The sequence below is a fragment of the Syngnathus leptorhynchus genome, chromosome 16, assembly GCF_054491065.1.
Source record: "Syngnathus leptorhynchus isolate UIUO chromosome 16, UIUO_Slep, whole genome shotgun sequence".
Taxonomy (NCBI): domain Eukaryota; kingdom Metazoa; phylum Chordata; class Actinopteri; order Syngnathiformes; family Syngnathidae; genus Syngnathus; species Syngnathus leptorhynchus.
In genome coordinates, this window is record NC_141210.1 from 2,358,305 (window position 1) to 2,385,449 (window position 27,145).

The 27,145-nt window shown below is 46.9% G+C and overlaps 3 protein-coding genes and 1 non-coding gene across 4 annotated transcripts; 3 read left to right on the top strand and 1 right to left on the bottom strand.

The window, feature by feature from the left end:
- Positions 1 to 13: 13 nt before the first annotated feature.
- slc25a39 (solute carrier family 25 member 39) lies at positions 14 to 5,407 on the top strand. The gene is made up of 12 exons (XM_085934662.1): positions 14 to 230; positions 1,672 to 1,785; positions 2,139 to 2,198; positions 2,360 to 2,410; positions 2,727 to 2,836; positions 2,976 to 3,043; positions 3,110 to 3,234; positions 3,692 to 3,865; positions 3,957 to 4,066; positions 4,211 to 4,292; positions 4,376 to 4,456; positions 4,541 to 5,407. Exons 2-12 carry the CDS (start codon positions 1,689 to 1,691, stop codon positions 4,657 to 4,659), a joined length of 1,077 nt encoding a protein of 358 aa, XP_085790788.1. The 5' UTR covers positions 14 to 230; positions 1,672 to 1,688; the 3' UTR covers positions 4,660 to 5,407.
- A 113-nt stretch (positions 5,408 to 5,520) lies between these two features.
- Positions 5,521 to 9,732, top strand: rpl3 (ribosomal protein L3). The gene is made up of 10 exons (XM_085934657.1): positions 5,521 to 5,630; positions 6,078 to 6,270; positions 6,447 to 6,615; positions 7,205 to 7,340; positions 7,690 to 7,876; positions 8,576 to 8,736; positions 8,813 to 8,914; positions 8,994 to 9,089; positions 9,241 to 9,360; positions 9,619 to 9,732. The coding sequence occupies exons 1-10, from the start codon at positions 5,628 to 5,630 to the stop codon at positions 9,661 to 9,663; spliced, it is 1,212 nt and encodes a 403-aa protein (XP_085790783.1). The 5' UTR covers positions 5,521 to 5,627; the 3' UTR covers positions 9,664 to 9,732.
- On the top strand, positions 7,510 to 7,605 carry LOC147044005 (small nucleolar RNA U83B). The gene has a single exon (XR_015068583.1). It is a non-coding gene; the product is annotated as a small nucleolar RNA U83B (small nucleolar RNA).
- A 2,176-nt stretch (positions 9,733 to 11,908) lies between the features above and the next one.
- On the bottom strand, positions 11,909 to 25,120 carry cacng2a (calcium channel, voltage-dependent, gamma subunit 2a). The gene is made up of 4 exons (XM_085933962.1): positions 24,895 to 25,120; positions 17,628 to 17,711; positions 13,078 to 13,218; positions 11,909 to 12,623 (listed from the first exon to the last, which is right to left on the bottom strand). Exons 1-4 carry the CDS (start codon positions 25,118 to 25,120, stop codon positions 12,079 to 12,081), a joined length of 996 nt encoding a protein of 331 aa, XP_085790088.1. The 3' UTR covers positions 11,909 to 12,078.
- Between the last annotated feature and the right edge of the window lie 2,025 nt (positions 25,121 to 27,145).

Consider the following 27,145-nt stretch of genomic DNA (forward strand, 5'->3'; position numbering starts at 1 on the left):
CGACCTCCTTTCTACTCAAGTAAAACGACGGCTCGCGCACAACACTTTGTACATCTGCGAAGCTGGCATTCACTGCATTAAGGAACGCCCCTCGCCAAATACATGTTTGAATGTCTTAACAATATGAACGAAGACAGTTAACGATAGTCGTGCGGGACTGCTGAAAACATCTTCAGGAGCATGGGGGAAGCTGTTTGGCGAAGTGTCATAATCCTACATTTACAGTGAAGGTGAGTAGAAACAACGTGGATGCTAACTAGCTAGCTGCCTAGCTTACAACGCACGAGAGTTGCTGAGTGACATGCTAGCTCGAAATGCTGTTCATTAAGAATATTCGGTTGCGTGTGTTTATCATAAGACTATGCAATAACACCTAGCTTCTTGTAATAACGTTTTTTTAAAGAAACCTAGGGTTTCACGTGATAATGCGCAAGCCAAGAAGACGCCATACTGCAGAGTACACAATGTTCGCTTTGCTACCTCATCAAAGCGCCTATGTTGCTCTATTTGGACTTCCATCTAAGTAATCCCCTATGCCACAATTTTCCCTTTTAAAATTCAATGTTGACTAAATGACGTGAGTATTGTCATGGAGTTTAATATTAGACGCGGTGCATTGTGTCATAATGGGTGAAAGTGACCATGCATTCCACTTCTACCAATGGGAGCCTTTTTCGTTTTTCAATAACATTAACGTTTTGCAAGAAAGGTATTTATTTACTTCGTACTTTGTTCCCCTTAAAGCACATGCCCGATCAACCAGTAATTCATGTGTGAAGAAAGGCTAGACAATATGGTATTAAAATAAATATTACTTTTTTGGTCTTCTGTCCCATTTGCTTCTCTGGTTAACAAAGAATAATGGCACCATTGAAAACAATGTTTACTTTTTGCATTAAGTTGCATCAGCGTTTAAAGACATGATATGAGTAAGTGATAATAAAAATAATCTTGAAATATCTTCTTGGGAAAATGTACCCGGTCCACCTGTTTTTCGCTCCCTCTAAAGCTATTTTTTCATGTTAGTTTTATCTGTGAATCAACGCAACCAAAGAAAAATCAATCCTGGCTTGGAAGGACATACTTTGGGTCCTAACTTTGTTACAAAAATTGATGTTTGCTATTGCAAAAGATAAATAGAGTCCCAGCTAAATATATACATTTAGGATAATTGATACATTTGATTAACCCCCCTTGCTTTTGCCCCACAAAAAAAAAGAGTAGCATCTAAATGAATGAATTTAGGATAATTGGTACATTTGATTAATAACCCCCGATCGCCTGCTCTAATGTGACGCCAGTTGAAGTGGTGCGCCTTGTACATGCCTGCCTGTGGGTGCATAACGTTATTTGACTTGTGCAACGCATTGATAAGCTATCGCCAGAGGCCCAATTAGCAACTCCGCCCAGCAACACGCTTTTGTGTGTGCCTGACCTAACATTTTCTTGCATTAACGAGAAACATAACTACCATGTCTTTAGCCTAATAAGCCAATATCTGATGGGATGTTATTAACGTAACAATAATATTTAAAAAACAAAACAACAACAACAACCAACACAAGCCGCTGCGCAGCTTCACTCGCACAACTAGCAGGCGTGGGATTCACGCCGGTGCCTGGCGGAGAGGGTCAGTAAACGCCTCCGTGGCGTTCACTGTTCTGTGTTTAGGGCGACAGGTGGGCACGATGGCGGAACGGGCCACCGGTGGCGCGTCGGCCGCCATCTCTCCAGTGCAGCAGATGCTGGCCTCTGGCACTGGAGCCCTCCTCACGTCCGTTTTGGGTGAGAGATTTGAGAGAGAGAGAGAGAGAGAGAGAGAGAGAGAAACATGGAGATTTGTACCTTGACTTATGAGTGCCCCCATACTTCGGTTTATATCTTTTTGTAGTTACAAACTAATACTTTTAGGCTTTGACCACAACAACAGTGATTAAAAGAGTTTTTCACCAAGTAATAGAGCATGGTTCCCCCCCCCAAAATCGAATGAATAGATCAAGCCGAATCTCAGATTGTAAATTGCGTCACAAGCTTGGTATAGGAATTACTAAAACTCGTAAGTCAAGGTAACACTGGCCGAATTTGGGTGACGGATGACCATTGGAGGGTCATTGCTCATTCTTTCAAACCGTTTGCAGTCACGCCTCTGGATGTGGTGAAGATCAGGCTGCAGGCCCAGCAGAGCCCCCCCCATCAAGGTAGCCACTCGACTGTAAAAAGAGTAGCATCTACTCTTCTGTGACTTCTTCTGTGGTGTTGATGTGGTCACGCTCACATAACAAGCTACCGGCCAGGTGGATGATGTTTGAGCAATTTTTAACATCCAGACGCTTCTTTTGCTTCTGCTTTCTTTCCAAAGCTTTAACTCGTGATGCTGCTTCCTGGGCTGCTGTCACCCACACCTCCAAGTGTGAGTACCGGACCCTCACCCGCTACACGCACACACCGTTCTACACTTGTACTCTTCTCAGTGCGGCCTTGCTCCCATCATAACACGTGCGTGTGTGTGTGTGTGTGTGTGTGTGTATTTAAACAACCCTCCTCACCCACCGTTGTTGGTACGCGAGTGTGTGCGCGGTGGTTGGTCTGGTCACAATCACGTCTGACCTGTGAAAAGTGCTCCAGAATAAATGATGAGCTTCAGGCAATTTTTTTTTTCTAGATGTCCTTCCAAGGTCTAGGTCAAAGGTCATGACGCTCTGTTTTTTTTTCTCTCTTTGGCCCAGGGAGATGCTTCCTCTATTGCAACGGCTTGATGGACCACATCTATGTGTGTCAGAACAGAAGCAACTGCACCAGCTGGTACAAGCCACAAACGCATTTCAGCGGAACCCTGGTGAGTTCATAGCAGATAGGAAAACGGTGACAAATGGCCGCTGAGCCCCGCTGCAAAAAAAGCTGCAGCCTTTCCCAAAAGCTGTGTATAAGAAAGCAAAAAGTTTGTGAGTAACTCATCCTGTTTCTTTGCGGGGCAGGATGCTTTTGTGAAAATCTCCCGACATGAAGGGCTCAAATCGTTGTGGAGCGGCCTCCCACCCACACTGTCAGTAATTTGCCTCGCAGTCTTGTCAAAACAACACAAACCTGTCTAAAAGCTGTATGATTGTAGCGTCATGGCCGTGCCCGCTACCGTCATCTACTTCACCTGCTACGATCAGCTGCGGGACTTCCTGCGTGTTCGCATGGGTTTCCACGGCGAACACATTCCGCTCCTGGCTGGGGGTCTTGCCCGATGTAAGCCCGCAAAAACACACGTGGAAAATAATTAGATGCAGCGTAACTAAGTCTCTTGTGTTTGTAGCATAAGCAGCCATTTTATTTTTAGTTTAGTTAGTGGTGGTTATGTAATGTACGTAGCTGCGACAGGAAAAAGTCTGTGATATAAATTTAAATTTTTGGGTTAAAAGTTGTAGTTGAGTCTTTTGTTTCTCAGTGTCCTGGTCTGTTAGCGCCCTCTTGTGGCCTGGCAAAGAATCATTGCTTCATTACAGTTGTGCAGTGGTACCTTGAGATGAAACGACCTGACTTTTCTTAAAACGACCACGTAGCTATGCTTCTGATTATCTCTAGCTAACAAACAGTCCAAAAAGCCATAGACGGGCTAATGAATAGCATCTATGCCGGATCAACACAAGTAGGGAGTGGGGGCACCTCTCCGTCGGAGGCCTAAATCTCTCCGTGTGTGTTACAGTGGGTGCCGTGACGGTCATCAGTCCTCTGGAGTTGATCCGCACCAAGATGCAGTCCCGCCGCCTGACGTACAGCGAGCTGTGCACTTGTATGCGCAGCTCTGTGGCGCAGGGCGGCCTCATGTCGCTGTGGCGCGGCTGGGGGCCCACTGTTCTTAGAGACGTCCCCTTCTCTGGTGTGAACCACTACCACGTTTGTTCCGTAATGTCGTTTTGACATGTTTGTGAATCTGCTGTGTCCAATTTCTCCTCTTTGTGGATGCGCAGCAATTTACTGGTTCAACTACGAGCTGATGAAAGCGCGTCTGTGTCAACGATCGCAAATGGCTCAGGCCAACTTCGCCATCAGCTTCACCGCCGGCGCCGCCTCGGGAACGGTTTGTATCAAACTCACACAAACTCACCTTCTGTTTGGAAAAGAAAGTTACGTTCAACTCGGGCCCAGTTAGACAAGGAAGGGTGCTGCTATAACACTGCTGTCAATGACATCCAACTGCTGTGTCTCTTGTCCCAAACGTCAGATCGCCGCCATCTTGACGCTGCCCTTTGATGTAGTGAAGACTCGCAGACAGATCCAACTGGGAGAGACGGACACACTCGCAGGTGCGTAGACCGCCGCTGGGAATTTACGAGAAACGACAAAGTCGTCATTGCTGTCGTCTCATTACTCTCGCTGGTCCTCGTAGCCCCGTCAAATAAAACGGTGTCCACGTGGCGTATCATGAGGGACATCTGGAGCGAGGTGGGCTATCGGGGGCTCTTTGCAGGTACACATCGTCATCTCGCACATAATATACATATCATATAATGTGTAAAAACAAAATTAAAAAACATGGACGCTTTGTTTTCAGGTTTCTTGCCCAGAGTGATCAAAGTGGCGCCGGCCTGCGCTGTCATGATTAGCACCTACGAGTTTGGAAAGGCCTTTTTTCAGAATGTCAACCGGGATCAACAGCCCCTGCCGTCATAAAGGAGTCTCGAATTGTTTTTTACCTTTGTAAATTCCTCACCAGGGGAAGTTTTGGATCAAACTTTAGCCGGCACCAATTCAAGTTTTTAGCGTGTCCTAATGGAGTTCCAAACCACATTCCGCTAATCAGGATCCATTTTTGCATTTCCGGACAAGGATTAGGCTGATGTACCGAATCAACAATATCCACAATTCATTTTAATAACGGTCAAGAAGCTGCTGTCACAATGCCTCATGGGAAATCCATGACGAAAGGACTGCATGAGTACAGACGCATGATCAAGCTGCTGAAGATGCATGGATGCTCATTCAGTCAGTCAGTTATTAATCATTCATTCTTTAAAAACACTATGGACTTGTATTTTGAATTTCGGCATTGACCCAGAACAGCACTTACATATGAATGCCGTCATACGTAAACGGCACCACCTCAACTCAGTAAGCTGTCTACTACTTTTCCTTCCTTACTCAAGATTCAAGAATCTGTGGAACAAAGCCATAGTACAAGACGGGATCCAAACAAATAAGAAAACAGACATTTGCTGTACATTCTGACGCAAGCATGCCACATCCTCACAGTTCGAAAGACAACTTTCAATTAATGACGTCCCGATGATGGCTGTTAAATCAATGGGAATTTACACGGAAGATAAGAATTTCTTACAACACTGTCATAAAATATAATTGTTGCCTTAAGGTGAAATATTTCTGTTTTTTTCCAGTTAAATAAATGGTATTTTAAGTTTCATTTTATTTTTGAGAAATTACGCACATTGAATAGCCTCCATAGCGATTCGTCGTGGCCGCTGTATGAAATACACTGCCGAAAGGCGGGACTTGTGACGTCAACCACGCGTCACACTTCCGAAGGCGGGACTTGCGACGCGTAGTGTCTCGCGATAGTTGCGCCACCTTATAAGCGACCTCAAGCGCGCAGCTGGGTCTCTTTCAATCGGATCGGACTCAGAATGGTAAGTAGGCCATTCTGAATGTTTTCACCAAGGCTGGGCAATCCGTCCGCTATCTTTGCCATCCGAGCCTTTGGTTTTTTTCCAGATCTTAGCACTAATCGCATTCGATTTGAACTGTTATGCTAGGATTAATTTCCTGGCCCTTCGAGAATTAGAAAAAAAAAAAACTTAGGAAAACAAAACCTCATGCGAAACGCAGATCATCGTGGCTTAAAATGGCCGCCTTTACGCCATGCTTCTGTCGTGTGCTGTACGTTTATAACAAGTGCAAACATATGTTTGTTAATGAATATAGCTGCGAAATACTTTAATATTTTGCTGTCGTCATTTTGACAATTGTATGTAGTTACAGCCTCACATGCTTAAATTGTGTTCCACCGGTAGCCTGTTAGCCGCTCTTGCTTACTGTACAAATGAAATGACGGTTTTCTCTCTGCTATCTCGTAGTCCCACCGCAAGTTTTCGGCTCCGCGCCACGGCTCCTTGGGCTTCTTGCCTCGTAAGAGGAGTCGCCGTCACCGGGGTAAGGTCAAGAGCTTCCCCAAGGACGACCCGAGTAAACCCGTCCACTTGACTGCCTTCCTGGGCTACAAGGCCGGCATGACTCACATCGTCCGTGAGGTGGACAGACCAGGATCAAGTGAGTTCTCTCTCATTTTACATAGAATTTTCTTTTGTCTATGATGATACCAACGACGGGCGGACAGAATGGGCTCAAAGTCCCTTGCTGATCGTCGAACTCTGAGCACATTGTTTAGATGAACTGATTAAATAGTTATATTTTATGGTGTTTAACTTGTTTTCATTTCTTTGCAGAGGTGAACAAGAAAGAAGTGGTAGAAGCGGTGACCATTGTGGAGACTCCTCCCATGATTGTGGTCGGCGTGGTAGGCTATGTGAGCACCCCACGCGGCCTGCGCTCCTTCAAGACCGTCTTTGCCGAGCACATGAGTGATGAGTGCAAGAGGCGCTTTTACAAAAACTGGTGAGATGTGGCGGCGGCCTGACTTTAGAGCAGTGCTTCTCAACTGTTCTCAAACTTTCTCTTGGTTGCCAAGCAGTGCAAAACACTTTTGTAGTTTTTTTGCCAGAATTCCGTTAGTAATGGCATATTTTAGCCTCAAATTAAGATCATGCTCATGAAAGTAGTTGTCGTCCAGCCAACAAAATGGCCTTTCTCCCAAATTGTAACTTGTAAAAATCATTTCAACTGCTGGTGTACAACTCACTTTTGGTCCTGCCTTAATACTTGAGAAGCACTGCCTGTGAAATATCAAAGCAGACGTTAGTAGCCCAGTGGAGATGACTTTTTTTTCAGTTTTCACTGAGCGATTCTAACAGTTTCGGTGCCCTCTGGTGGCAGCTCCGCTCAGGTGCCCCGCGCCCTGATGAGCTCCGGGCTCCTCTGGCCGGTGGAAACTTCTGCTTAGAAGCCGTGCCATGAGCCGAAATCCCCTACTAGGCTGGTTCCGCCTACCTCCTCGAGCAGGGCGACCAGTCCGGCGCAGTGTTCTTCCTCTGACCCTCTGCGGTCATGAAGAGCCAGTCGCCAACCTTTTTGTGCCCGCTGGCAGGTACAAGTCCAAGAAGAAGGCCTTCACCAAGTACAGCAAGAAGTGGCAGGATGAGGAAGGAAAGAAACACCTGGAGAAGGACTTTGCCGCCATGAAGAAGTACTGCCAGATCATTCGCATTGTCGCTCACACGCAGGTGAGTTTGGAAACGGGCCGAAGGACGACTAGCCTGCTTTTTTTGTTTTAATGGAGATGCTGCCTTGCTTGCCAACAAGCTTGTGATTATATCAAAAAGGCAGCTTGGGTGACAAACACGGTTAAAAACCTGCCACGTTTGAACAAGTGTTGGCAAGTAAGCCAGTGTCTGCAGTCTGTGACGAGACCACGGAACTCCTGCGTCAGGCATGGCGCCTGATGATTCCAGTGAGGATATTTTCTACTGCCTTCCTTCTGAGACTCCGCCTCTCACAAGCAGTTGCTACTCACGCTCTCAGGTGGCCACCCTCGCTGATCAGCCTCCTTTTTTTTTCTTCATTTGTGTCCAGATGCGTCTGCTACCCCTGAAGCAGAAGAAGTCCCACCTGATGGAGGTGCAGCTTAACGGAGGCTCCATCGCAGACAAGGTGGACTGGGCCCGCGAGAAGCTGGAACAGGCTGTGCCCATCACCAACGTCTTTTCCCAGGACGAGATGATCGATGTCATCGGTGTCACCAAGGGACACGGATACAAAGGTGTTTTTTTTTTTTTTTTTAAATATATATTTAAGTTAGTTTTCTAAAGACATTTCCAGCAATTTTGAATGGGAGTCGCACAAACCATGGAAGACATATCATGGAAAATCCACAGTTTCGGCTTCTTTATTCATTTTCTTGTGTATTTGGAGTCTTCAAGTGTAGCAAAGTGTAATCTATCCCTCCAGGTGCTGCAGATACTTTCATGATCTATCTGCATGCCGTTTTTTTTTCTTTTTTTCTTCAGTGTTCTCCATTTTCTATTGCGTATTTTTTTATCTAATAAATCACATCCGTTGGTGCGGGACAAGCCAAACAAGGTAATGGGTGTTGACAAACGGTTTCGCAAATCCGCCATCTTTATTACTCTGAGGGACTTTGGTAGGAAAAACTACTCAAGGATGCCGAAGTAGAGAGACCAAAATGTTCCGTCCACACAACTCATCCGCCAACATCGGAAGAAGGCCCTTTTCAACCAGCGTTCCCACATCTGTGGTCAAAATCCTGCTTGTACAAGGATGAGCATTTCATGAATCTCTTTTAGTATAGAGAAAGATCGGCCAAAAGACTACATAGAATGTAATGTGAATTTCCCAAGATATGTCTCCTGTAAGGCTCCGATTGTCTGCCAGATGGCCCCCCCTCTTGCGTGTCGTTAGATGCTCTCTCTCAACTAACGTTACCTCTGTCTGCATCCAGGTGTGACCAGCCGCTGGCACACCAAGAAGCTGCCCCGCAAGACCCATCGTGGTTTGCGCAAGGTGGCCTGCATTGGTGCTTGGCATCCTGCTCGCGTGGCCTTCTCTGTGGCTCGTGCTGGTCAGAAGGGATACCACCATCGTACCGAGATCAACAAGAAGGTACGTCAGCCTCGAGCTGCACCTTTAGAATAGCATCACGATGCCGAAGAGCGCCGACTGATCGTTTTTTGTCAAGATCTACAAGATCGCTCAGGGCTACCACCAGAAGGACGGCAAGCTGGTGAAGAACAACGCCTCCACTGACTACGACCTGTCCAACAAGAGCATTAACCCTATGGTTAGCACTGACTCCTTGCAATTTGCATACATGTCCACAGAAATGTCTCGTGAACTTAATCTTGCGCTCCTTCCAACAGGGCGGCTTTGTCCACTATGGAGAAGTCACCAATGACTTTGTTATGATCAAAGGCTGTGTGGTTGGAACCAAGAAAAGAGTTCTCACCCTCCGCAAGGTCAGAATGCCATCACTCTCATTAGACATGTAGTTTATGCGCATGTAGAAGTTTATTCTCGAATTTCACTCCAATGGATTTTTAAACTTTGGGGGATTAGTGAAGATAGAAACATCTACAAATATTAAGATGGTTTTATTTGTTCTTGTAGTCTCTGCTGGTCCAGACAAGCCGTCGTGCTTTGGAGAAGATCGACCTGAAGTTCATTGACACCACCTCCAAGTTCGGTCACGGTCGCTTCCAGACGGCGGAGGAGAAGAAGGCCTTCATGGTCAGTTGTCATTTCATATTTTTCTTGATTCATATGAGTGTTTGCTGCCCTTGCACTGTTCGTTACCTGGTTCAGCTGTCAGTTTGAGCTCGGGCTCCATTACAGTGCCACATTAATCTCCAATTTGGCAGGGGAGTTGTGGCCCTCTATGCTCACTCCCTGTTCATATTCTGGAAACACACCCACTGTAGACATAATCTTCACTCTCAACTTGTCCTCCTTAATGTCAACCAAGCATATTTGTTTCTTGTCTTGCAGGGACCCCTCAAGAAGGACCGCCTCATCAAGGAGGAGACAGCCTAAAGTCTGCCAGCTCTTTGTCTTTCAAGTCTGCAGAATTTAATAATAAAAACTGATCTACTCAAAAACAAACTTGTGGAATTGATTGGAAAAAGTGTCCAGCTTGAAAGAGTCAACTTGGAGTGATTAAATGGTCATTTAAAACTCGACAATTAATTTAGGTCCCAAGAACAAATCTAAATAGTTAAAAACGAAATGTAGAAAAACTGCATTCTCAAAACATTTGGTCACTAAGACCATTCAACACCGAGCATAGTGTCTAAAAAAAAAAAAAATGCAAATGTCATTGTGGTGCATTGTACTGCTCTTTGCCACTGCAGATATTTGCAGGCCTGAACTGTGGCATCTGTATTCCAAGCCTGTGCGTGGACATTGCAAGCTGTGAGATACCATAACCTTCCCAACTTACTCTCACTTTTACACTTCACACCAGCAGTGGGCAGTACTATGAACCAGCAGCTTCATAGCACAACATCTGGACGTATGACTGTATTGGATGTAATATTGGGCAAATGTCAACATTTTCATTCACTTATTGATGAAGGGACTTAGTCATGTCTCACCTGATTGGAGGAGTCTCGCCCCCATTTTTGAATGCTCGAAAAAGGGCTTTATGTGTGCTGCACGTGTAAAGTGTACTCCACTGACCTTTTCGTCGTTCAACTCCAGCTGACCCGACGCCGACAAGAACCTGGGGTGAGAGAACAGTCAGCAACTGCTGGATGGTCAGCATAAACATCCCGCGTGCGCACACGCACGTTTAAATGTCTGAGCCTGCACAATGATGACATGTACAAACAAATGCGGCTTAACCATTTGATGTGAACATGGTCCTGTGGGGGGTGATGACGCCCTCCACAAGCTCTCATGGCTCCTCAACCACATGTCCAACAAAGTCACAAAAAAGGTCATTGGAGTACCACACTAAGCACAAATGTTTTGATGTGTATGTGCTTCATTGTAGACATCCCTACCCTACACAAGGAAGTGGACTTGTTCTCGCAAGTCTCCCAACTCAAAAAGTTACCAACCCACCTGTCAGCATCCTGCTATTTGTATTACAAGTCTGCACTCACCGCTCCGTGAAGCTTTTAGCACAAGCGGCTGGAAACTAAAAGGCGTTTCTTGTTCTTTCTCCTTTTGCCAGCGGCCGCTGCCATTTGTATCATGGCAAGCGTGCAGGCCTACTCCACAGCGTTGTTGTTGTTGTGAAGATGAGTGGTAGAACTACATGTTGTTGTTTTGGACACCGAGCGCCATCAAAAACTGCTCATTCATGAATCCTGTATGACTGTTTTGTGATGTTATGTAAGCCAACCCATTGGCGGGACCCCACATGGCACTTCACACTGTCACAGAATGGTTCACTTGTTATAGGCTTGTTTCATTTGCTGGAAAATTCTGCCATAGCGCCCCCTAGACGAGGCCTGCAATGTGTTAGTATGTAGCATGTTAGCATGAAGCGAATAAGCATTCATCATGAGGCACACACGCTGTTGATTGATTACCCCCCCCTGCCCTCGGATTGGCATTTATTACAAGTTGAAGAAGGATCGTTGGCTTTTGGCACCTATTTAAAGAGTTTCCAGTTGAAGCTTACAAATCAAAAAGATAAACAAAACATGGCAAAGGCTGTGAGTTTTTTTTTTTTTTTTTTAAAGAAAGGACATTAGGTGTGTATGTGTGCATATATTTATATAGTCATCAAACTAATGTTAAAAAAAAAGAAGCATTTTTTTTGTTTGGTTTGGCTCACAAAAGCATAAAAGAAATAAAAAACAATAAATACACACAAAATCATAAGTCGCTTTTTTCCCTTTTGGGATGATTAAAACTCAACTTTGCTGCAATTTTAATAGCATGCACTTTGTTTTGGACTCTCTGGTACGCGTTCACATTTTCAAGTTTTTTTTTCTATTAAAAAAATCACAATAGTTTATTATTCTAAGCTTCTAAAAGAGTCACCAACAGCACTTAACTCATAGTTGTCTTTTTTGCTTCAGTAAAGTAGTTGGTATCTCTTGATTATTCTTATGAATCTTTATAAAAGTAATGTATATATATATATATATATATATATATATATATATATATATATATATATATATATATATATATATATATATATTATATATATATATATATATATATATATATATATATATATATATATATATATATATATATATATATATATTATATATATATATATATATTTATATTTATATTAATAGTAGCTTTACTAGAAGTTACAGGTCAGGCTGTAACAATTCACAGTTTGAATGCAAAACAATGAGTCCAAAAATAAAGGAGGCGTTTGTCTGGGTGGCTCTGACCTCTTCCGAGCTTCTGGAAGCTTCCGGAGTAGTCATGCAGAAAACATTATATGTCCTATAAGCGGGGTAGGGCGGCGCCCCCTCATACGGGGGTGGTGCGCCGGTTGGCGGCCGCGTTCCCATGCGCTGAGTCTTTGGCGTCCTTTTGGATGCAGTTGTGCACCTGCAGGAAGTTGTGATCCCGCTCCGAGTTGTAAGCGGCGTTAGCGGACGGTGCCCCTCCAGACTTGAGGGTGTCGCGCGGTAGCGTGTACATGGAGATCTCGGTGGAGGGCAGCGCTCCGAAGGCCTTGAGGCCCAACGGGGAGGCATCGCGCGAATGCACCGGGTCCGTGGAGCGCGATGAGGAACGTGAGCGGCGCCGGTAGCGGTAGCGGTAGCTCGGGACCCGGGACACCGCCGAGCCCTGGAGGTAGTCGGTGCAGCGTGTCCCGATCCTGAGCTGCCGGTGGCGGTCGATGAACATGTGCACGGCCAGGACGCCCACCATCTCCGCCATGATGAAGGACAACGCCCCAAAGTAGAAGGACCAGCCGTACGAGTACGAGTTCTTTTTGGAGTCGCTCTTGGACGGGTCGCCCGCGTTGGCTGATATGTACACGATGATTCCGATGATGTTGCTCAGGCCTGCAGAGAACAGAATTCACCAAACAGACTCAGCGTGTGGCTTGGAGTTTTTTCTCACAAACTGATCTGTTCTAGCTGTGAATTTCATCATTTAAGGCTTGTTTGTAAATTTTTTGCTCACAATTTAAGATAGAATTTGCCGAGCGATGGCTTGAAAAATGTCTGTACCGCCGTGCAGAGGGCTGAGGCAAGATATACCAAGATGTATCGTTATTGACCATGTAATCAGTAGTAGCTAGCAAGATGACCAGTTTATGTATTTCATGTTCCTGCAACCTCCAGCCAGTTGGTGGCGCCTATGCACCAATAAAACCCAAAAGAAGAAGTAGCTATTAACTCAAGCAAATAGCTCGTGGTGCTTCAACTGCTCTTCCCAGCTGGCAACAGAAGCTAGAATACAATGAGGTTGAGCTTTAGATTGAGTGTGTTTTGGGGTTAATGTTTGAGAACGGACCTGCAGACACAAAGAAGATCCCCGCGCTGAGGATGATGTTGTGTCTGGACTTGTAGAACTCACTGGCAGCTATGCACAGACCTCCCATAAAGAGCAGGATGACACTGAGGATGGGGAAGATGCTAGACGCTCTCACTGCACCTGCAAATAAACACAAGACACAAACAACTTGACCTCCTGAGACTAGGAACCACTAGTGTCTAAATTCAGTTCCAGCTAGTATTGCAGACCCTGTTTGAAAGTGCTTCTGAGACTTTGTGCTCATGTTGATAATTAGAATGGATTGGATTGTTCAATAAAACTAAATTCTTAGAGTTCCTAGACAAAGAAGGTCCAGGAAGAACTTCCTGGAACCTTTGGTGTAAATATACTCAAGGTAGAAGGAGGAGGGAGAAGTTATAAAAAAAAAAACAAAAGCAGATTAATATCCATCTCAGCATCTGCTCCACACCCCAATCAACTCCCCGTCAGGGCTGTGAAATACTCCATCAACACAAGGACGTATACTTTGTGTGTGAGGACATTATGTAACGGCACTCCTGGGTACGCAGCAGCGTCGATGGTGGGCGGGCTAGCGGCCGGACACCGCGGGGCTCTGGCACGTTTTGTATGCCCGGCGGGCCGCGGCGCAGGAGCCACCTTCAAACCTCATCCGACATCATCATTAGCGCAGCGGCTAATCACTAACGTGAGTAAAATGTGGTGACGTTGGGGTCAAAAGAGTCGCCGCGCTAACTTGGCAGCCATAAAACGGAATCGAATATCAAGGGGCCTGTTTTGGGAGCCTGGCGCACGTATGCTCGCTGTCACTTTGCCTTCATTTGATTCATGATTGCATCCCAGAGCCAAAAAGAGTTGGACACAGTACAGTGCTACAAATTTAGGTTTGATCTTTTGCTTCTTTTTTAACACACACGGTGGAATAAGCCAAACATAAGATAACAGATCATTCCAAATGATCTTAAAACAGCACAAAGTTGGAATAAAGTCTGAGTGTCGTTCAAAAGTTCAAAACCTTACCTAGAAAAAAAAACCTGCAGCTAAAGATTGCTGACAATGCCAACAGTTGTCTCACTTTTGCACTGTGTAAAGAAAAAGTTTCTGAGAAAATGAGAAAAATATTTGAAGCTATTTCAAAATAGCAGTTAGCAGCGCAAATTCAAGGAATGAGTCAAGCTGCGCTTGGTGTCTGCCCTTGCTTGATTGGCAGGTGGCTACTTCATTTCTTTCTCCGGCTGAGACAACGAAGCCCATCAGACGGGAGGATTTCCCGTGCCCGCCGCAAAACAAACACGGCATCCCGTTCCCCTCTTCAGATGAGGTGCGTCGTTGACTCGGTGACCCACATTTGGTAAGACGATGATACGGGAGATTCAGAGTGAGTCACTGACTAACGCATGCGTGCACATAGTAAGCCCCCCCCCCCCCCCCCCGCTGGACATGCGGGCGGCAGTGGTTACCGCCAGCCGCGTATTGATCCACGCAACTAATGACTAACATGGCGACCCGTGGGCTCATATTGTGTGACACTGGCATGGTGCGACACCTGTGTGACCGCTTATTGTTGACAGAAAAGAATACATTACGGTTTCAAACTACGGTTTCAAATTAGTTAGCGCTTCAAACCTGGGTCAAAAACGAGGGTTAGTGTTTCAAATTTGGGTCAGAGCTTCAAAGTGGGGTCAAAAACTAGGGTTAGTGCTTCAAATTAGGATTAGCATTTCAAGTTTTCAAAAATAAGGTCAGTGTTTCAAATAGGGTTAGCGTTTGAAATTAGAGTAAAAAACCAAGATGTTTCAAATTAGGGTTAATGCTTCAAACTGGGGTCAAAAACTAGGGTTCGTATTCCAATTCGGGGTCAATGGGTTTAAAAATCGGGTTAGCGTTCTAAATTGGAGTCAACGGGTTGATAAACTAGGGTTAACGTTACAAATTGGGGTCTAGGGGTAAAAAAACTAGGGTTAGAGTTCCAAATCGGGGTTAATAAACTAGGCTTAGAACTACAGACTAGGGTTAGGGTTTCAAATTAGGGTTAGCGCTTCAAAATGGGGTCAAAAATGAGGGTTAGCGTTTCAAATTAGGATTAGCGCTTCAAACCGGGGTCATAAACTAGGGTTTTGGCAGTTAGTTTCAAACTCGAGTTAAGGTTTTAAAGTAGGGTTGGTGCTTGCAGTTGATCAGAGACTATCCGCCAGTATTGATGAGTTGTTGCATTGCCATCACCCTGCGGCCCCAAAGCAGACTGGACTCTGGCCTCAGCTGGCCTGATAAAATTGACGGGTCTGGGCCTGACACGCAGGAACTGCTCGGGTTGCCTGCGTGAAATCTATGATATCCTGATGCCACCTTGTCTCCTAGGCAACAGATGGCCCACAGTCACTAGGCAATAAATTAAAAAAAAAATTGACCTTAAAGTTGACATGCCATAAACTTAAGTGGGTTTTACTTTTACCAGTCTAATTAAATGGAATTTTATTCTGATACATGTGATCAAATTTCCATCTTTCACACCATTTCTGCAGAAAGTTGACATTTTCTAATTTTTCAAACAAAAGATTTACACTTTTGCGAACTTTATTTTCATAGCATGAGCAAGTATTGCGGAAGACACCAGCATTTCTCTTCCTATGATGGGCGTCTTGGCTTTTGTGAAGGGACTTCTTACATAACGGGGCGTTTCTTTTTTGCCTCCTCCTTGTCTTCCTCGTCGTTGTCGTCCTCGCCCGGCGGAGTAGTGCATGATGGGATCTCACACACGCCATCATCTAAAAAGCCACTGGCGCTTCGGTGCGCCTCAGCTGCCTTACATAAGCCCGGCTGGAGCGGCAAAGGGCCACGCGACAAGCACGCACGCAAAGACGCACACGCGCCGACACACACTCGGGCTCTTTGTATGCGTGTGCATGAGTGTCAGACTCCTTTTATGAAATGTTGTATCCTCAGACATGCGACATGACAGATACTAATGTGACATCATTATTTTGTATATAGTGTGATTTCATTTTTTAAAATACACGATGTTTAGTTTGTGACATCGGTAGCAGGATGTTTGTATGGTAAGATCTGTTTTTCATGACATGATGGGCATCGTGCGAGTGAAATTCTCTCCATTTTGATTCCATTTTCAAAAGCGAGACCGAGGAAAGACTCGTGTGCAAGTGTGTGTTTTTGTATGTGTATGTGGGCAGATCAGCGTTTGCTCGGTGCCTATTTTGACTCCTCGCCACGAAATGTGGCGACATTAACGGTGCGCCCCCCCTCCATTTTTGGCCATGTGTGATGTCACTTCCGGGCGGGCCTTCACCTGGAGTGACATGCCGAACGTTGCGTAATGGCAGAGGAGGAAAAAGAGGAGGAGGATAATGAAGAGGAGGAGGCCACCTTGCTGGTCATTGTGTAAATGATTATCATGTGATTTTCTTCACAACATTGAAATGTCATGATGTCATGACCTCCTTTTGAATTCGACATGATTACATGCATGATGTTTAAGCTCGGCTGCACTGATGTTTAGCATAGCATGACTTGAATGACAACATGTATATGGCTTCATTTTTAATGACGTTATGGATGGATGGACCCTGTGTGTGTGTGTTCTGCGTTGACACTCGCCGGCGTCCTGACATGAAAGTGACGGCGGCCTGACCCACATAAAGAAGGAGGCTGAAATATTTATGGACGCCAGTGTCCTAATTGGCCAGCCACTGGGAGCTCTCTCGTCCAATCAGGTTGCGGACGGAGGGGTTAAGGTCCGCTGTCATCGGCGCCGCTTCCGCCGTTGTTCTTAGCATCATTAGCGGCGCTGTTAGCCTACTCTGGCGTATCCAGATGGGCAGCCAGCGCTCAGAGCGCAAAGTCAAACCATCTAATTGGCGACACTTCAGCTAGCGGACTCGCACGCACAGCTACCAACCACAATTTGCACCCCCCTCCTAATCTCCAAGGACTGTCATTTTTTAATGTTTTCAGACAACAAACGAACAAAATTGAGACCCCTTCAAAATATGTTGCGAAACTATCAGGTCCCTATTTTCATGCCAAGCGCAAGTCTAGCACAGTGGTGCAAGCAAAGCACATTGATGGAACTGCCACTTGAAGATGACGACCTTTGACCTCTGATCATGCGTGGAAAAAAAACCTAATTAGCAGTGACACAGCTTTGGAAAAATGGGGAACGAGAAAAAAGCGGGGGACAAAGCACGGCAAAACAGACCCCGTTGCCATGGTAACAAACACCCGAGCCGCACGGGGACGGTAACCACGGTGACAAGCTCCTGAGTTGCGCAAAGCCGCCCGCCACTGCCGCGAAGCCGTTAAGAAGTCTGCGCGAAAGAGGGCCGCCGTCTTGTTTGCACACCGCGCAGTAATCAATGGACACAGTGTTGACTGACTGGAGTGTAACACACACGCCAGTGAGCGAGCAAGCAAGCGGCGGCCAAGCGCCATCCTGGCATCCAACGCCGGTTGGAAACACGGCCAACAAGCGCCGCACTTTCCGGGAAAAGTCAAGCTAAGTGTGTTCGCCTGTGCGTGTGCGCGTGCATACTCACGCAAGAAGTACTCGGACGGGTCGGCCTCGTAATCCGTGTCCTCGGGGAAGTGATCGATCTGTTTGCACATGCCCTTGAAGTTTCCTGGGAAGGCAAAAATGGGAAAGACGTCAACAACAACAAGTGCTGATGAGCTTTTTCTTGATACCACTTGTTCTTATTGGGTTTTTTTCCCCCAGAAAGTGACTTTCTTCTGGCTTCTGATTGGCTGAAACGACCTTATTGTGCATGGCACTTTTTGCACAACACACTTGTGGGCAGGAGGTGGCGACGTGTAAACAGTGGCGAGCTGGAGTGCCGCCAAACGGACGCTGATCTCGTTTGGCCGACACCTCCGCTAGTGGCATCCGATCCCGACTTTGTTCTGTGCAAATCCCGATGAGGTCAGTGAAGACAACACGCTACACGGTTTGTTCTCAGTTTCTGCCGATTAAATTTTGGAATTCATTTCACAGGCTTATTACGAAAATAATGAAAATAAAACAGAAGAAATATTGAAGGGTGAACTCGTCCACTTATTAGGAGGGCAGATTTTGTTTGCCATGGCAACAGGAATGTGTGGGGAGGGGGACCCCCATGGTGATGAGCACATGGACATTAGAGGGGGAAATCCATGGCCGTGATGCCCACCTGGCAACCATCGTGGAGACAGAATTGTTTTTCAACCAACTTCACACACTATAAAAATCATTGTAGTGCAGTCCACAATTTAAAAAGGTTTCCATCCACAGGTAGTGTTGCGACGAGAGAATAGCGAGAGGAGAGGCCCGGATTCTTTTTGAAGGGCAGTGCTGGACAAGCCTGCAGCTTTGAAGCGCATCCTCCAAAAGGCTGCACTCTCACTTGCATGTTCAAATGGACGCCATCTGAGACATTTGCGATGCTTTGAGTACCAGAAAACACAATTTGGACTTTTTGTTTTTGGCTCCATTCGCTTTCATGGGGGGAATCCATGCCTGTGATTGCGATTTTTTTGTCTACTAAAACAAATGGAAGAAATGATCCATCCATCCATCCATCCATCCATCCATCCATCCATCCATCCATCCATCCATCCATCCATCCATCCAAAGTCGCAAGCATGTTCTGTGAGATGACTGAGTAGTCACACCACCTCACCTCCTCCTCAGACATTCGCTTTCACTCAAGTGTGGGATAAATTCAAAGCCACCCCCCCCCCCTAAAACGTTGCGTGAATGAACTATGTGCTAACCCTATGCCCTCATGTCCACTCTTGTCCATGCAGCCATAAAACTCTCCACCAGCAGCACAGAAGGGGAGGGGGAGCAGTGGTGGCGAAGCATGTGGAGTTTGGCCAAAAGTATTGAAACACAGCACTGGCACAAGCTGTTTCCCAATACCTTTGCCCATAGAACAAAAGTTCTCTTTCTTTCTGCCGCCAACCAGTTACCTCCAAACACGACGGGTAACCTCTGGGACTTGGCTAAGCGTTATGCAAGCAAGCCACGGGAGAAGTGACCAATCTGTATTCGACCGTCGCATCGTCAGATGGAGCACATCGAAAAAGTCAAGTGAGAGTCGCAGGAGGCGGAGAAAAGCCGCCTTCCTGTTTATCTCGCAGCTTCCGAGCAGGTGGGATGAAAAACAAGTCCTGTGAGACAACCGGGCTTGCCGCTGTCATCAAACATCAGCCAGACAAAAAGGTTGATGAGACACCAACAGATGCATGATGGGAAAGGTAAATGGAGGGGGAGGGGGTCACTGAGTGGGAGGAGAGGAAATGTCGGAGAGATTCAGGGCCACTTCACTTTAGTGATTCCGGTGGGTGGAATTCTCACAAACTTTCCAGGCGGACGCTGAATGCGTCACCGGCCAAATAGACCCCCCCCCCCCACCACCACCACAACTACCCTGCGCTCCCTACGGCAGCTGTTGCCATGTGGACATCACTTTGGTTGCCATGGTAACAGCTTGCGAGGCGGAGGGGATCACATGGTGCATCTGTACCCAGGGGTCTGATAACTAGTCACAACACACACACATATTCACATGAACAAGACACACACGCACGTTCTAATGGTGTTCATGCGTGTCCCATGTCGCCCCCCCCCCCCCCTCCCGCCCCTTTTTATCGGGCAATGAAGCTCCCCTAATGGGCGTATTCATCTTGATAATCACAGCGTATTCATTGGTCTAATCACCGCATTCATCTTGATAACGTCCCGTCCGGGCAGCGAGGAAATACCCCCCCCCCCCCCCCCCAACGTACCGCTATCAGTCTCTACGCGTAACGAGGCCACGCTTCAGCGGGGGCCAGTGAAAACACGCCATTGCCATGGGTTTGCAGTCGAGGAAGCAAACAACGCAACGTTACCATTTGAGCTAACTGTTAGCATCTTCGTTAGTCACAAAAGAAGTTCACGGGCAAAAGTATGGTGACGCAATTCTGCCCAAAAGAAGTGGAAAGTGACGTAAATTGGATTCTCTCTTTACGTTCCGCCCTCTTGCCGGGTCATAGGTCAATCACTGAATGATTGACATGACGGGGTGACTTGTTCTTCATACATTAATTTTTGGTGACTTTTTATCGGTGAGTAGACACGTCAATGAGATCAATACTTCCGAAGCTGGATTGTTGCCAGGTCACCTTGGCTCCCGCATTCTGTCAAAAGTGTCCGAAAAAAAAAGGGGGGGGGGGATACTTTGCCGTCAGCGTAAAAGGCGGCTTAGCGTGGCTTTCAAGCTGACGCAGCGTGACTGCAACACATTGAAGGTGTCTTTGCCGCGCGCCGCTTGTGAATTAAACATTAGGGAGCTAACGACAAAGCGAGGCCCGGTGGCCGCCGGGTCGGCCGCCCTTTCAAAGGGACGACCGGCAGACTACCTGTGCCCCCCCCCCCCAATCAGCAGCAGAAGTCACTTTGAACCAGAAGTCAATTACGAAGTAATGTCAATGTAAATGAAGAGTTAAAGAGGCAGAGAGGACAAAATGGTGGTCTTTCACACATGGCGGACACACTCTGATCACATGACAAACAGATTCAGCCTGCCGTTATGCTTTCAAAAAAGCGTAGTAATTCCACTAACGAAGATTTTCATCGAGTGAGATGTGGAGCGCCATTTTTGCCTGCGCTCACACTTTTCCTTATCTTTGAAAAAGGCCTCAAAGTAAAGTTTGAAAGATTCCGCCGCCGTGCCCTACGCGCTTGTTCCTGAAAAGTGCTGAGCTCAGCACAGGCACAGGCGTGGCTGATAAGCTCATTGGCCGAGATAACAAAAGTCTTTGCACAAAGACGAACGCGGCCCCCGCGAAAGGCAAACCGCCGATGGTTTAGCGTTAAAACTCCCAGCATGCACTTCTCGTCCTCCCATTGGCTGCTGCCCAACGCCACGTGGTCCAGAGAACGAACACGCGAGCAACTTTGCAGCCTTGCTCAGAGGGTATCTTGTCTTTTTTTTTTTTCCTGCCTCCCATTTAAAAAAAAAGAGCAGATAAGAGCCGTACTGTCAAAGTCACCTTCCTCCATCTTTGCCAATTACCGCACCTTCGCCGAGGTGCAAAAAAACTGCAGCCAAAGCCCAAAGATGGCGGTGCAAAAAGTTGACGTTGCGGCTTCACCGCTGTGGATTATGAGTTGTGACATTGACTTGTAAGCCGCGAGGCTCTTTTTACGCTTTCATGTGATGACGAGTCAAGCCCTGGCAAAAGAAGTTATCATTAGCGATTAGCACTCAACGCTGCACTGTGTTTGGATCCACGCTTCAATTGCTTTCGTGAACAAAGAGTCACATAAGAAACGTGTCACCGGCACATTCGGACACTCGCTACACGGCCGCAAGTGACTCAGTGTGCATACAAGCTAAGCTTTAGCCAATTAATGGCCTGTCGCTAACGACCAACAGCTAACGCTACACTCGCATTCTGGCCCAGCCTCTTAAAGCCACACACGCATTCAAAGTGCTGGCCCGCCACACACAAACACATTTTAACAAACTCTACAAGCTCCTCATCCTTCCTCGGAAGAACTAATTTGTGGTTATTGATCTCCAGTGAGCAGGAGAAAGAGGAGAAGCGGCGTGAGCGAGGGTCAAAGAGGTGTGCAAGTGCGTGTGTTAGGGGGACACATCCAGTATTCAGTGTGGCGCTTCGCTGCGGTTCTTTTTTTTTTTTTTCTTCTTCTTGCTAATCTTTAATGTAGGAAGAAAACGCCGATGGTTGCAGTGTGGCTGCGTCAAAGCGCAGTTCCCCCCCCACCACTGTGGCAATTGTCAATTCAGTGAGTGTCCACATGTCATCTCCTCTTTGCTTCTAAACAAAGACAAGAATATACTAGGCATGGCACGATACTCGGGTTTGGTACAATACGCCGTTATGGAGCACAGCTTTTCAAGTGCATTGAGTGTGTGTGATGGTGTGCATGCCTGTTGTGTGTTCCACCACTCACCAAAAATGTCAACTCACTAAAAGTAGGCCAACAAGGCCACAATAAGAATAAAAGACAAGAACACACACGTTCTAATGGACTAGCCAAAATGTCCACAAAAAGAAAAGAACATAAACACACACACACACGTCTATAAAGTTAATGAGCATAGTGGTTTGTGTGTGTTTGTGTGTGTGTGTGTGTGTGTGTGTGTGTGTGTGTGTGTGTGTGTGTGTGTGTGTGTGTGTGTGTGTGTGTGTGTGTGTGTGTGTGTGTGTGAGCGACCTTGCGGCATGTGACAGTTGAGTGAAGGCGCACGCTGCAGCTCCTTCAAAACGTGTCGTCCCGCTCAACTAACGACCGATGATCAATTATGTTGCCAGAAAAAGGAGACTTGGTGATGATGTCATCACCACGGAATTATGAGGCAAACGCTCAAATGTGGAGAAGAGCGACACTTTCATTCTCGAAAGCATTGGGAAGCCATAAGTGAAGAGGAGGACAAATGTATTGGGGAAGAGTTTGGAATAAAAGTCAGTGCAATTAAAATAATAAAAGGTATTAAGATACCTACAGACAGTAAAAAAGTATCGGGACATTTTCAGGCAGTGAAAGTGAGGAAAACAAGTTTTATCATTAAAAGAATTGGGACACCTTCAACAAGTACAATGCAAAGTGAAGAAAATGTGGACAAACGGATTGGGACACCAAAGGGGATGAAAAGGGCTGTCCTGATACTTTTGACCGAGTACGTTGCTGCTTATGTCATCCTCGTGGTGATGATGACGGTGATGATGTAACCCTATGACACATGAGAGGCGCACACGCTGACACCACACCAGCGCCGGCCGGCCGGCCGGGAGAAAATGTCACAGCAACAATACAGTCACATCAAGTTACATGCACACACTCGCTCATTTCCAGGTGAAAAATGCTCCCTGTTGCTGCTGCCATCATGAGCGCCTCGTCGTCCTGGAAAGCGATCTGAGCCAGCCACGCTGCTACTCATTAAAAATTCATCCTCTACCCTAGCACCACTACGCTGGCATGGCGTGCCCACACACACACACACACACGCACACACACGCACGCACATACACACACTCACGCACAGAGAGGGCGTGAACAGGCACACTGGACTGGAAATGACATCATCCACCGAATTCCCGGACTGGCCCACATTCCGTCTCACTGTGGAGCGCCAGTCTTTCCCAGAACTGAGTAACTTCCCGTATGCATGTCGCTTATGAAACGCTCGCACTGTGACAGTGAAAAGACGCAAATCAGCTAGCTTAGTGCTAACCCACAATGCAAAACAGCATTGAGGCGCTAAATGCTAAACAGCAGAGGGAACAGCCAAAGATTGGCTCAATTATTCTTTATCGTCAGCGGAGAACGACTAACGTTACGGCAGCTCACTGAGCAGAAGTGACCGCCTTCTTTGTAAATTGTTTAATTCCTTACATTCTAAGCAATCGTCACTGATTCAGTAACTGGTGGGCCTGTTTTTCCATTTTGTGTTTTTTTTTTTTTTTGATGCTATCGTGCCATGAAGACTTCTCTTGCTAGCAAATGTTGACGTGCTAAGAAAAGACGGCGAGTTGAAGTGCACTGGAGGGCCTCTACTCCACGGCGATGCCACTCTGTGATTACATACAACCAAGTGGTCGCCACAATGGGCACGTAATTACCGGCGGGTTCGTCTCCGATCGTGGCGCGGCGGCGTTGCACTTCAGCCGAGGAAACCCGGCAATCACATGCAAACGCCAGAGATGCTTTTCACTGATGGAAAGGAAAGTCATAATCAGGGGCTGTTAACAGATGGAGGCCAGAGTGAGGTCGACTCATTCACTAACTCTGAGGATGAAGGTGATACGCTCTAGTTGGCTCGGGAGGGTTTTTTGCACTGTGCTGTTATTAGACTGTCAAATAGCTTAGCTTTAGCATCTACATGATTTAGCTCACGATAACGTCTCAACCATACGGCCTAGATATGATTATCGCTATGTTAGTTGCTACACCGGAGACTATTCACTATAATAATCACTAGTTGCTAAGATACTTGTCAGTTACTTTACTAATTGGAAAACTAGCGATTAGTGTAATTGCTACACCGGTGGAAGCGTTTATGCTCGTCACTACGTTAGTCACTAGTTGTTACTCTAGTTGCCACACAAGTGCTTCACTATACAAATGGAGTCATGAGTGGCTATGCTAACGCTATGCTAGTCACTGCAGTAGTTGCCACAGTGGCTAGTCCGTGTTGGTTTGTGGCTGTGTGCTCACACAAGGCAGCAGCATTGTGTCCCCATTGATTTGTTCTGTGCACACAACAACACAACTGGTGGGAATCAAACACACAGCCTCGGGTCACAGGATTACACCACTCACACTTCTCACAAAAAGTCTGTCAAGAACACAATTGATTTTGACTTGAGTCCAACACAAGCAGGTTTGTTTGGGCCCGGAACTTTTAACAATCGGTCCTCTGGCCCGAAAGACAAAGCTCCTCTGCATCCAAATTCCTCCCGTTTAGATGGTTTTTCCCACCCCTAAAGTTTTTGAATCCTCTACAAATGTTAACGGTCCTTAGCAAGGCCATTGTGAACGAGAGTGGGCCGATTCCACTTGGATCATTTTCAAGTGGATCCGGTTTAGGAAACTGGAGATGATAAAAGTACCATTACTGCAGCCACATCAAACTTTTAGCCACTCTCCTGGAAAACGAATAGACTTGGGGCTTTGATAAATGACCCCAAAAGTCAATTTCCCACCTAAAGTTCAGGAGGTTCTTTCAACAACATTCCCCTCCAAACGTCGATCGTCGTGGCGCTTGGTTTTGACTTGGGGTCAGCCTATGGACGTGCCGGCCAGGGACTTACCTTCCAGGCAGCAGGTCCTCCAGAGCCCCGAGTGCGTCATGACCTCCTCGTTCTTCTTGCTGGTTTCGTTGTCGTTGCCGCTTTTGCTCCTGCAGACCCCTCGCGAATAGAGCCAGTAGTCGGTGCCCACCGCAATGGTCATGAGGCTGAAAGCCGCGAAGGCGCCCACCGTGGTCAGCAGCATCTGCACTCCGCGGTCGAACAGGCCCATGTTTCCGCATTCCATGAAAGGGGGACCCCCTTTCCGCTTGATGTACAAGAAGTAAATATTTGACGGCGTGCGGGACTTCAGCCAGGCGGAAAACGAGGAGGACAGGGACGAGGGACGAGGACGAAGAGGAGGAGGAAGAGGACGACGATGAGGCGCCAGGAGCCTTATGGTTGCGTTTGGATGAGGACCAGCCAGCAGAGAAAAAAAAAACGACGAGCAGGACGGGGAAAGATGGAAATCCTCTCTCTCTCTCTCTCTCTCTCTCTCTCTCTCGCTCTCTCTCTCTCTCCTCTTTATCGGCCTTTTCCAAAATAAGAATAAAAAAAGAAGCAGCGCAGACTGAGCTTGTGCAGCCAACCTGTTTGTCCGCTTACACGCACGTCAAAGCCGGCCAATAAATCACCGTTGAAATGCTGCACCTGTCAAGCCCTCGCGACGTACAAAGCAGGCCAATCGAAGCAAAAATGCATTCATTGCATAAGGAAAAAAAAACGCTTGATTCGTTTCCTCTTTTCCTCTCAGGCCCGAATTCAACGTAAAAAAAATGCATTCATTGCATAGGGCAAAAATAATCAGAAAGAAAACAAAAATCTAATTTCAATCAAACGATTGGCCTTTTTCCTAAAATTCTGGTCCTCCGTTTCCATATGGAGCCCTAGAGCCGGGTCGAGGCTTCTTTCCGCCGGGAGTGGGGGTCTGCGCTCACCACGCGGGGATCCGGGGGCAGCGGGGGGGCGTCCGGCCAGCCAAGCCGACCATCACTCGACATGCGGCGGGCGGGAGGTGGGCGACGAGTCGGCGATATGAGCGCGGCTTCTCCTTGATCCTGCTCCGGCTGGATGATGATCCGGTCGGCCACCCAGGACGAGCCGCTAGGCGTCAAAAGCCTCCTGCTGCGTGCTGGGGATATGCATGCATGCCTCCTTTCCTCTCTTCCTCCTCCTCTTCTTCTTCTCCTTGCTTGGAAGATGTCACGATGTTGAACACATGGAGCTCGTCGATGTGCAGCCTGAGCTCCTCCGCTGCTTTAAAGAGGCCCACGGTAGTCGTGCGTGCGTGCGTGCGTGCGCGCGCGCTGCAGCAGCAATGGTGGCTCCGCGAAGATGTTACGCCAACATTTTTAATTGGCTTTACGTGAGTCGGGTGGGGGGGGGGGGGGGGGGGGGTCGCTCGGTCTCGTGCGCTCTCTCTCTCCACTTCGCTCCTCCCACAATCGAGATTGTGCATAATAATCTAACTGTGCTACTTTCGATTTTGCTTCAGGTTCGAAGAGACTTCCGGGTCGATCTATTTGACTATCCAATGAGAAGAAAGCTGGAAAAAAATAGAGCAAACAAATTTGGTCATGTTGGATGTGATTATGTCACAGAAAAAATGTTAACTACTGGAGAGGGGAAGAAAATGATTCAGTTTGGTGCTGAAGGGACAGCGACGTCTTTAGTTGCGCTCTGGCGTCACCTGGTGGACAAAATATTCATAACAAGCGTGCTACTTTGCAGTTTGTGGTGGCGTCAGCGGGGATTTGTTTGTTTGTGTATTTGCTGCTGATGACGAGAGACGTGATCGTCATGGACGCGGTGCTGGCGCGCCTGCGGGCCACGAGTGTGCTGCTGACTGACTGTTAGTTTGTTCAGACGCAGCAGCAGCAGCGCCAGAAGCCAGTGTGTTTGCCTGTTACGTGAACACGCTTGCAAGAAAAAAGCGAGACGGAGCGCTCGTGTTGTGCTGTCGTGTTTTGAAAAGTGCTTCCACAATTCAAAAACTGCTTGTAACGACAATAAAGTGACAAGTGAAGTAAAGACACACACTTTTGATTGGTAGCGGAGGGTTTCGTTGTTTCCATGGAAACGAGCCATCCAGTTGATCTCCATTCAGTGTCTTCAGGTAAAGAGGACAACTGAGTAACAATGAATATGAATCAACATGACGATAAACAGTGGTGAAACCCACAGACAGTCTCCACAAAGTCCACGATGCACGATCTTTTACATTCAACATTCATGGGGGGGGGGGGGGGGGGCTGCATGAGAAGATATAAGA

What these genes read in the sequence shown, in the direction of transcription:
- slc25a39 (XM_085934662.1), top strand. Translation starts at nt 1,689, where the DNA reads ATGGCGGAACGGGCCACCGGTGGCGCGTCGGCCGCCATCTCTCCAGTG. An exon ending in CCTCCTCACGTCCGTTTTGG is followed by an intron (nt 1,786 to 2,138) that starts GTGAGAGATTTG and finishes AACCGTTTGCAG; the next exon opens with TCACGCCTCTGGATGTGGTG. An exon ending in TGTCACCCACACCTCCAAGT is followed by an intron (nt 2,411 to 2,726) that starts GTGAGTACCGGA and finishes TCTTTGGCCCAG; the next exon opens with GGAGATGCTTCCTCTATTGC.
- rpl3 (XM_085934657.1), top strand. An exon ending in GGTGGACAGACCAGGATCAA is followed by an intron (nt 6,271 to 6,446) that starts GTGAGTTCTCTC and finishes ATTTCTTTGCAG; the next exon opens with AGGTGAACAAGAAAGAAGTG. An exon ending in GTACCGAGATCAACAAGAAG is followed by an intron (nt 8,737 to 8,812) that starts GTACGTCAGCCT and finishes TTTTTTGTCAAG; the next exon opens with ATCTACAAGATCGCTCAGGG.
- cacng2a (XM_085933962.1), bottom strand. Translation starts at nt 25,120, where the DNA reads ATGGAATGCGGAAACATGGGCCTGTTCGACCGCGGAGTGCAGATGCTG. An exon ending in GAGGACCTGCTGCCTGGAAG is followed by an intron (nt 17,712 to 24,894) that starts GTAAGTCCCTGG and finishes TTGCCTTCCCAG; the next exon opens with GAAACTTCAAGGGCATGTGC. An exon ending in GATCTTCTTTGTGTCTGCAG is followed by an intron (nt 12,624 to 13,077) that starts GTCCGTTCTCAA and finishes TGTTCTCTGCAG; the next exon opens with GCCTGAGCAACATCATCGGA.